Below are 9650 nucleotides of genomic sequence, written 5' to 3' on the forward strand. Positions count from 1 at the left end.
TCTGGAATCAAACTCACAACCTTGTGGCTGCGAATGGCTGCAGAACCGGCATTTAACCACTGCATGACCAGGGCTCTTTTAACCAGCAGACCACATGCTACAAATGCTTATTAAATATGTTCCACTGTAGTCCAGAATTACATAATGAACAGATTCTAGATGGAAGTCTATTGCATGGACTAATGAAGCTGCACAAACTGTCTACATGAGAGTTTAGATGCAGAAAGTATGGTTGTCTTGCACTGTTCAGAAAGACAGGGACTGGAGGAATATCTACTATGAATTTCTAATACAGAAAATGGTCATTTTCTTCAGCTAATCTGTGAGAATTAAATGAATTATGAAAAAAAAACTGGTGTGGAGCTTCTTAAGTAAAGCAACCAAAGAGTGCTGCATGAAGATAGGTAAGAGGGAGGAACACTTCAGTGTTGAATGAAGTGCAAACTGGACCAGGTTGACTCCTAAAGAGTTGGCAGCAATTACTACCAGGCCATATGGGTACAGGTCATATAGCACATTGTGGCGGGTCACTGGGAGAGTGGCGCTCCCCTTCAGCCAATCAGGTTCAGGCTGGCTGCAAAGGTGTAGAGGGCTGCAAAACAACATTTGGAAAAAAGCTCCCATTAACACGTATACAGGGGGGAAAACATGCCTAAGAACTTGTAGTCAATAATAAAAGACTAAATCCATATTATACAATTAACCTTTTTATTTGGAATGTCCAATACAAGGAAAGGCACAACACTCTTTTTGCCAAGGACTCAAGGTGAACTGCTCATCCTGGTAAATCCACACATTTCAGAATACAGAATCTAGTCACCAAAGCTGATTTTTAACTTCTTCTAGCCATGAATACTAACTGCCACTACTGATGTTGATGTATGCACATGAAACAGTAGAACACATCAAACTTAACTGATATCATTAAGGACTTCAGTTTAATAAAAATAAATTGCAGCACTACCACAGATCATCACCTAAAGTGATGTATGATATTCAGATCAAGTCTCAGAACTACACAGGGAAATAAATTGCTTTGGTTCAAATACTATCATCCAGATGTTACAATACTATATTTCCATACATTCCACCATTGCTAAGTATGTAAATGATGAAAATCATTTAGTGGGCATAGCTAGCTGTAACATCTTCAAAAAGGTTATATGTTTGTTAGTCAAGGCACAACCGTGACAGCAGAAATATCTGAGAACAGTAAGATTTCCACTCTGCCATAAGCCTGCTATGGATGAGTTTTTAGCTCTATATTGCTGTATCTTAACTGGTCATGCATCAATTCCACCTCTTGGCCAAGACAATCATACATCAGACATAATAACTGCAGTGGACCTATGTGCATAGTTACAAACTACGTAGATGTTTGCCAGATTTTTATGCATGATAACTGCGTGGTGGGGCCCATAAGTGCTGGACTTTACATGCACAGACTTCACTAAGGTACTATATTCAATATGTGGATATTCAATGGAAACAGATTAGGCATAATGTTTGGGTAAATTCTGCTTCTCCACAATATGTACGGCTTGAAGTGTGTTGAGCCTAGAAACTAATTACGTTCTGAACTGAAGGCACACAGTGTCCCAAACTTGTTGAAGCAGAGAAGAGCTGGTGTGCTTGGACAGGAGACTGCTGAGGGACCAGGACCAAGATCAGATTTAAAGAGAGAGGCAAAGCAGAAGAGATAGTTGCTGGGGAGCAAGTAACAAATCTTAGCTAAATCATGGAATAGGATCAGTCATTCACCTTGCTGGGACATACTGGTGAGAGTATGCTGCTATGTTTCAAAAACATCAGTTCAGTACCAAATTTTGGGAAAACTCAAGACAGTGGATTCCATACTTCTGATTTGTGAGCAATAGCTTGAATGCATCTAAAGAAGGTGCCCAAACCAATGACATGACTTTTGCCATGGCTCTGAATAACACTTAGAAACCCTAAAATGGGGTGGGCAGTTTTAATGGGCTCATTCCCCCAAACCTCAAGCCCACTTTGTCACCAAACATACTGGAAACAGGCAAACTGGAAAAACGCTTTAACCCGATCAAGCAAATCTTACAGTTCATCAACAAATTGCAAAGCACAGTATGTGAGGAGCCATGAGGCACATGCTAGTCACCCTTGCTATGGCAAAATATGCAAGGTAGCCACAAACATACAGTAATTACCATTTATCTAGCATTTTGCATAGTACAATAAGGCTCACATTATTTCAGTAATCACTGCACTCAGCACAATCTCCAGATTGCAGATATTGGGGTGTAAATAAGCAATAGTTGATCACCACTACAATGGTGTTTGTAGCAGAGGTAAGATGTTTACCATGCATCTCCTATGCACTGTGCTGTATTAACACTCATTCAGATGTCTGTGTCTATTACAAATTCTTAATAGTAATTTATTTCATCCAAGCAATTGAGAAATGAGACAAAAATTATGAAAATACAAGACTCACTATTGTCTTTCATCAACCACAGCCTCCTGAAATATGCTGGGTCTAAGTTTCATCCAGTCCATTGAGACTTTGAGTGCAGGAAGGGGATAAGAACCCCAAGACTCTTCCTGGTAATCATTCTGGAGTGGACACTTGCACAAGATTCCAAGAAAGGACACTAGGTAGAACAGAGATATCATATGCATTTATGTTGATCAGCTATCCTGACATTAGGCTATAAAAGATGAGAAACTGGCAGCAGATAGCAAAGGTGGAGGACATAATGTCTTCATTACCAAAACAAAACAATTTAGGCAGTCAGGAATCAAACTAAATTGAGAATATGACTACATTAATGGGCCCCATTCCCTCACTACAATCCTTCCATAGCGAACTCCTAGTACAACAAAGCAAATATGATATGTAGCATCACTGAACTGGGGATGATCTCATGGAATGTGGAAATAGAGGGTAATAACCTTATTAAGAGAATAGGCCAAACGGAAAGGAGAGGAATAGCTATATGTCAGAGAATTTACACCAGTGAAGAGATCCTGACACAATCAGGAAGCCAGGTGGAGAGCATCTGGAAAGATCAAAGGGGAGGGAAACAACAAGGATTTACGTGGGTCTACTACAGACCCCAAGTCAGACTGAGGAATTGGATGATATCTTTCTAGAACAGATGACACACAGTCAGAAAAGAGAGATTTAGGGTGAGGGCGACTTCAACTATCCGATATTTGCTGGAAGTCAAACTCAGCAAAATCCTCAAGGCCTAACAAATTCCTCACATGCCTGGAAGACAATTTTCATGGTCCAAAAGGTGGAAGAGGCAACAAGGGGGTCAGCTATTTTAAATCTGATCCTAACCAACAAGGATGACTTGGTTAATGGGGTGCAAGTAGTGGGATCATTAGGTGGAAGTGACCATGTTCTCCTGGAGTTTGTAATACAGTGGAAAGGAGAAGCCAGGCATAGTCAGACAAGCATCTAGACTTTAGGAGAGCGGATTTCAGTAAACTTAGAGAAGTATGAGGGCGATTCCATGGCAGAAATACTAAAAGATAAAGGAGTCAGACGGATGGGAGTTTCTCAAAAGAGAGATACTGAAGGCACAATTTCAAAACCGTTCCAGTGAGAAAGAAAAACGAGGTGTCTCAAGAAACCAGGATGGAGGACTAAGGAACTTTCAAAACCGAGCTAAGTTTGAAACGGAACATGTATAAGAAATGGAAAAAGGGGGAAATCACAAAAAAGGAATTCAAAGAAATAGCAGGCATGTGTAGGGTAAAGTCAGAAAAGCTAAAGCGCAGAATGAACTAAGGCTTCTAGAGAGTTAAGAACAATAAAAATGGCTTTTTTGGATATGTCCGCAGCAAAAGAAGAAAAGGAAATGGTAGGCAACTCCGTGGAGAAGATGGCAAAATGCTAACAGAAGACAGAGAAAAGGCAGAATTACTCAACACCTCTTTGCCACAGTCTTCTCAGAAAAGGCAAAGGGTGCTCAACCTGAGGATAATGGAGCAGAGGACAGAATAGGGGATTTCATTCAGCACAGAATAAGTAAAGAGATAGTAGAGGACACCTTGTTAATCTAAATGAATTTAAGTCTCCGGGACCAATGAACTCCATCCAAAGGGTATAAAAGAACTGGCAAATGTAATATCGGAGCCATTGGCATACACTGGTAACACGCGGGTTACGAATTAATTCGTCCGCCCCGCTTTCGTAACCCGGGATACTTCGAGCCGATAGCCATAGGCGCAAGGGGAAAAGCCGCGGCTGCGCCGCGCTCATTGAAAAACGGCGGGGTTTTTTCGTAACCCGAAAAACCTTCTAGCGAAGCATAATCCCTATGGGATTTATCGTACCCGAAATTCGTAACTGGTATTTCTACCCGGGGGACAGGTAATCTTTGAAAACTCCTGAAAACAGGAGAGATCCAGCAGACTGGCGGAGGAAACGTGTCCCCATCTTCAAAAAGGGGAAAAAAGAGGATCCCAACATTATCGTCCATTAGTCTGACTCAGTACTAGGAAAGATCTGGAGCAATCATTAAACAGAGAGCTGTGACATCAGAACAGCCATAATACAAAAAGTCAACATGGTTTCAGAGAAACAAGTCATGCCAGACAACCTAATCTCGTTCTTGATAAAATTACCAGCTTGGAATAAGGGAAGGTGTGGATGTAATATATTGATTTCAGTAGGTCTTTGACAAGTCCATGACATCTTGCAACAAGCTTGTAAAATGTGGGCTAGACAAGGAACTGTACATGATCTGTAATTGGTTGACCGGCCGAACCCAAAGGTACTCAACAATGGCTCCTTTCATCCTGGAGAGAAGTGACCATGGGGTCCCACAGGGCTCTGTCCGGGCCAGTGCTATTCACATCTTTCAGACTGGATGAAGAATTGGAGCATACTTATAATTTGCAGATGACACACCAAATAGGGGGAATAGCTTACCAAGAGGACAGATCAAGATCAAAAGACCTGAAAGACGAGCTGGCCAACTAACAAAAAAATTCAACAAAGGAGAATGTAAGGTATTGCACGTAGGGCGGGAAAAATAAAATGCACAGATAGGATGGTGACACCTGGCTGAATGAAAATACGTGGAAAGGGATCTAGGAGTCCAATAGACTACAAGTTGAACATGGGTGAACAGGTGTGATGTCGGCAGCTAAAAGGCCAATGCTATGTGGCTGCATCAATAGAAGTATAGTGTCTAGATCAAGAGAAGGAGAGTGCCACTGTATGCTGCTCTCGTCAGGCCCCAACTAGAATATTGTGTCCAGGTCTGGGCACCACAATTCAAGAAAGGAAATTGAGAACTGGAGCCTGTCCAAGGAGGGCGACAAAAAAAATGTGGAAGGGTCGGGAAACAGGCACTATGAGGAACGACTTAGGGGAGCTGGGAGTTTAGGCTGGAGAAAAGAAGGTTAAGAGCGATATGATAGCCCTTTTTAAAATATTTGAAAGATGTCAGGTTGAAGAGGGAGCAAGCGTTGTTTTCTGCTGTCTAAGAGAACAGGACCGGACAATGGATGCAAACACAAGAAAAGAGATTCCACCTGAAACATTAGAGGAACTTTTCCCTGACAGTAGAGGGCTTTCGACAGTGGAATGCACTTCCCTCGAAGGTGATAGAGTCTCCTTCCTTGGAGGTTCTTTTAACGAGGCTGGATGCATCTGTCAGGGGATGCTTGATCTGGATTCGTCAGGGCAGGGGGTTTGGACTGGATGGCCCTAGTGGTCTCCTTCCACTCTAACGATTCTATGAGATGCTAGGATTCTCAAGAGTCTAACAGAATCTCAGAAGAGTTTATGGGAATGGGCAAAAAGTGCAATTTTTTTGTTATGAAGCCTTCCACCATGAGAGATGTTCGCAACTCTCAGAAAAGTTAACATGGTTTTCTGGGAGTAAAGGGGGAAATCTTAAAAAGTTTTAGAAGCAATAGGATGCATCCTAGGTTGAACTAATTTACAACTGACTTCCCCTTTCCCATGCAGCGGTAACTATGTATCACACCAGCTGGAAATTTATGTCGCTGTGTAATACTGCCTCTTAATTCAAATATTGGCTCAAGAGCTTTCACTGGCAGCAACTCAGCCTTCTCGTGTGGCCCAAAAGAAGTTGGCTAGCAGGTCAGTATGGAGTGTTTTGTCTTACCTCTGGCTAGAAACTCAGCTAACTGTTCAGCACAGTTAGTTATGAAGCGGTCTAAAATAAAACCCTTAGTGCACACCAGGACAAGACTGTGTTCTAAGTTGTTAGCTTCAATACTTATGAAGAGTGCCAGCAAACTGTGGTCCAGCAGAGCTGTTCATTCATCTGACTGTAGCTGGGCTGTAGTCGCATTGCTAAAAGTCTCGTAAATGATGTAGCTGAAAGAGGTTATGACGGTAATATGGACTTGCTGCTGAGAATTAAAGGTTTTTTGAAACAGCAGGCCCGCGTAATGAAAAGGAATATATACATTGCAGTCTTCCAAAAAAGCCAAACCCACGCTGACAACTATTTACGCAGCACCTATATATTTTACCTGCAATATTCAAGAACAATAATACTTTATATGGTCAAGAAATGCAGTAGGACAAGACATATAAAAACAGGCTCAGTTCTCTAGGTGAACTATGGTCTCTATCCCCAGGTTTAGAAGGCCGTGCCCCAATGATATCCTTCAAATATCCTCTATACAGTGGTACCTCGGGATAACGAAATACCCAGGTTACGAAAATTTTTCGGGATACGAAAAAATCCCATAGGGATTATTGTTTCGGTTAACGAATGTTTTTTCGGGTTTACTAAAGAAACGTTTGGTGCTTTTTGTTCGGCCTTTTTCGCACGGAATCGCGGCTTTTCTTCCCCATTAGCAGCCTATGGCAATTCGGCTTATAACGAAGGCTTTTTTCGGGTTACGAAAGCTCCCTACTCGTTACGAATTAATTTCGTAACCCGAGCACCACTGTACTTTCGTCCTATAAAGTGTATGAAGACAACACTGTACTTGTAGACAAATTTGACATAAGTTTTGTCTCTAGATTTGCTATCTCTGCGCCTTCTCTGGATGAAGCCAGCCCCCCCCTCAGAGACAGGATCTGATGCAGGGAAAATGCAACAATATCTAAAGAGAGCTGCAGAAAATAATTTCTCTCCCAGAACTGTTGCCTTATACAAACCATCTTTTCAAATGCTCAGATTCATAGCGTAAGGCATGATGTTAACTTCTGATATTTCAGAACTTTATGGAAAAAGCAATCACTTACGGACAGTGGTGCCTCGGGTTACGAAATTAACGTTCCGCGGCCGCTTTCGTAACCCGAAAAGCCTTCGTAAGCCGAAATGCCATAGGCGCTATGGGGAAAAAGCCGCGGCTCTGCCGCGGCTTGCCATTTAAAATAGCGCCGAAGTTTTTCGTAACCCGAAAAAACTTCGTAACCCGGAAAATTATTTCCAATGGCATTTTTCGTACCCGAAAATCTAACCTGGGTATTTCGTATCCCAGGTACACTGTACTTACTTTGCCAACAGTCCTAGATTACTGAATTGACACCTGGCACCAGGTATGCAAATATTTTTTGCATCTCATTGTCCTCCAAGCAATTAGAGCCACTCCATAAACCTGACCACAAAATAGGCACATTAGTACTTGTGTGTGCTTCACTGGACAAAAACATAGAGATACTTTTCTGGGTTTTGTGCCTGATGTTTTGTTTTGATAGATGTTTGTTAAATTTATAGACTGTCTTTCTACACGATACGTGGTACTCAAGTGGAAAGTATTACTCAACAAAATAAAACTTAAACTCTCTAAAAGGAATTAAGAAATAATAAAAATCAGACTGGAAACAGTAGTAGCAAAATTCCAACCCATCAGCCATTTAGAAAATTTAAAGATACAATGAGATGTGTGATCTTGCTGCAATTTCCCAATGGGGGAAGTTTAACAAGCAGGCCTCATGACAAGAATATAACCTCCATGTCTCCATCTTCTTTTTAATAAAGAAGGGATATGGAAGAAGGATCTACACAGATCTTAAAATGACAGGGTGGGGTGGTGAACATGACAAGAACTTCCAAAGATATTTAATGTCCCTTAAACAAGGCAACCAAGTATAAATTCTCAAACAAATGTTAGCTCAGTGTTTTCTACAACTAACCTTGAACTGCTCCTCAATTTCTCACGAAGAGGATTCGTTTCTCCAGGTTCTTGCTCAGGTTACACATGGCCTGGAATTTTAAATGCCTTAATAAAATCAGATACCCACTAGTTCTTCACCTCATCACGACTGTATGAAAGATAAAAATTGATTTCATCTTTGTATACACAGATACGAGACAGGAAAAAGGCTTCTTTTACTGCTAGGATCTTCTTAAAGAAGCTATTATTTGAACTTTTCTCATTAGATGAAACAGAAGAACAGTTGTAGCTAGCAGCTATTCCCAAGACAATTACAATGAAGATATATGAAATATTAACTTCAGCCCCTTCTCAGATTAAAAGGATTTATCATTTGTGGCACCAATTAAACACAAGCACACTACATCATAAAGAAAAATACTGGCGAATGCCAACATAGATGTTGGCTCCATGCGCAGAAGTGCTTACGTTAACAATGTAAACATTTAACATATAAGTACATTCACACCTTAACGTATATATTTTAAAAAACAACAACAGTGGCATTAGAATACATAACCTCTTGTTTCCTCAACCAGAAAATATTTTCGGTAGGGCTGACAGAGTTCAGACAAATTAAATCAGGAGCCACATCAAGCTCAAAATGCAGCCAGTTTTGGTCTAAAGATCATATAATAGAAGAAAATGATCTGAAGCTCAGAGTCCTCATATCTCGACCATGCATCTTTACACACAGTGATACCATTAGTAATAACTATGAAAGAAGTACATACATACTGACATACACCAGAGCCTTTACTAAAAAACTGTTCATAAATAATCAAAATGGAAATCAACAATGCTTTTCATGTCAGTAGCTAATTTAATAGAGGCAAGAATAAACATTTTGGTGCATGTCTAAATAAGGGATGGGAACCTGAAACCAGAGTAGGTGGGGTGTGGGCTGGAACAGCCCTGTGATTTCTTCAGACTGTCAGTTCCACTCCCCACAGTTGTATACACATTTCTTGCATTCTAAAAGAGTTAAATATTTCTCCTAATGCTTCATTATTGTACGGAAGAACTAAGCTAAAATATACTTTGCTCTTTGTCATGGGCTCTGCACAGCATATTGAATTCAGCCCTTGGGCCAAAAGAGATCTCAGGTAAGAGGCAAAAGGGAAAGCAAATTAATTACCTGTAACACATGTTTCTTCGAGAAGCACTTACGGTATATCAGGTGATGCATGTGTACATTAGTCTTGTAGGAAAAAGAGCTGGTAACAAGGCCTCACTCAAAATCAGTTGGTTTCCAAACTTTTCTTCCAGGGTTTGGGACTTCAGCTCCCAGAAACCGCAGCCAGCTTGGTGAACTGTCAAGGAATCTGGGAGCTGAGTCCAAAACATCTGGGGGATCAAACTTGGGAATCACTGTCCTAAATCTTTATAAATCACTTTATTATAAATATAGTATTTTTTATAACATGTAAGTACCAAGCGTGTACATACAAATGACTCTATCAATAAAAATGAAACCTCCAATGGCATACAATCTAAAAATATGTATAAAC

General features: G+C 40.7%; 1 protein-coding gene across 1 annotated transcript in view; it reads right to left on the minus strand.

Annotated features, from left to right (window-relative positions):
* The window catches only part of SMG7 (SMG7 nonsense mediated mRNA decay factor), a 71228-nt gene that overhangs the window by 32816 nt on the left and 28762 nt on the right, over nucleotides 1-9650 (minus strand). The window contains 6 exon segments of the mRNA XM_042462962.1: nucleotides 2471-2627; nucleotides 4901-4916; nucleotides 6264-6322; nucleotides 6325-6357; nucleotides 6360-6443; nucleotides 8127-8248. Coding sequence (XP_042318896.1) covers nucleotides 2471-2627; nucleotides 4901-4916; nucleotides 6264-6322; nucleotides 6325-6357; nucleotides 6360-6443; nucleotides 8127-8248 — 471 coding nt within the window.

The sequence above is a fragment of the Sceloporus undulatus genome, chromosome 4 (assembly GCF_019175285.1).
Source record: "Sceloporus undulatus isolate JIND9_A2432 ecotype Alabama chromosome 4, SceUnd_v1.1, whole genome shotgun sequence".
NCBI classification, from domain to species: domain Eukaryota; kingdom Metazoa; phylum Chordata; class Lepidosauria; order Squamata; family Phrynosomatidae; genus Sceloporus; species Sceloporus undulatus.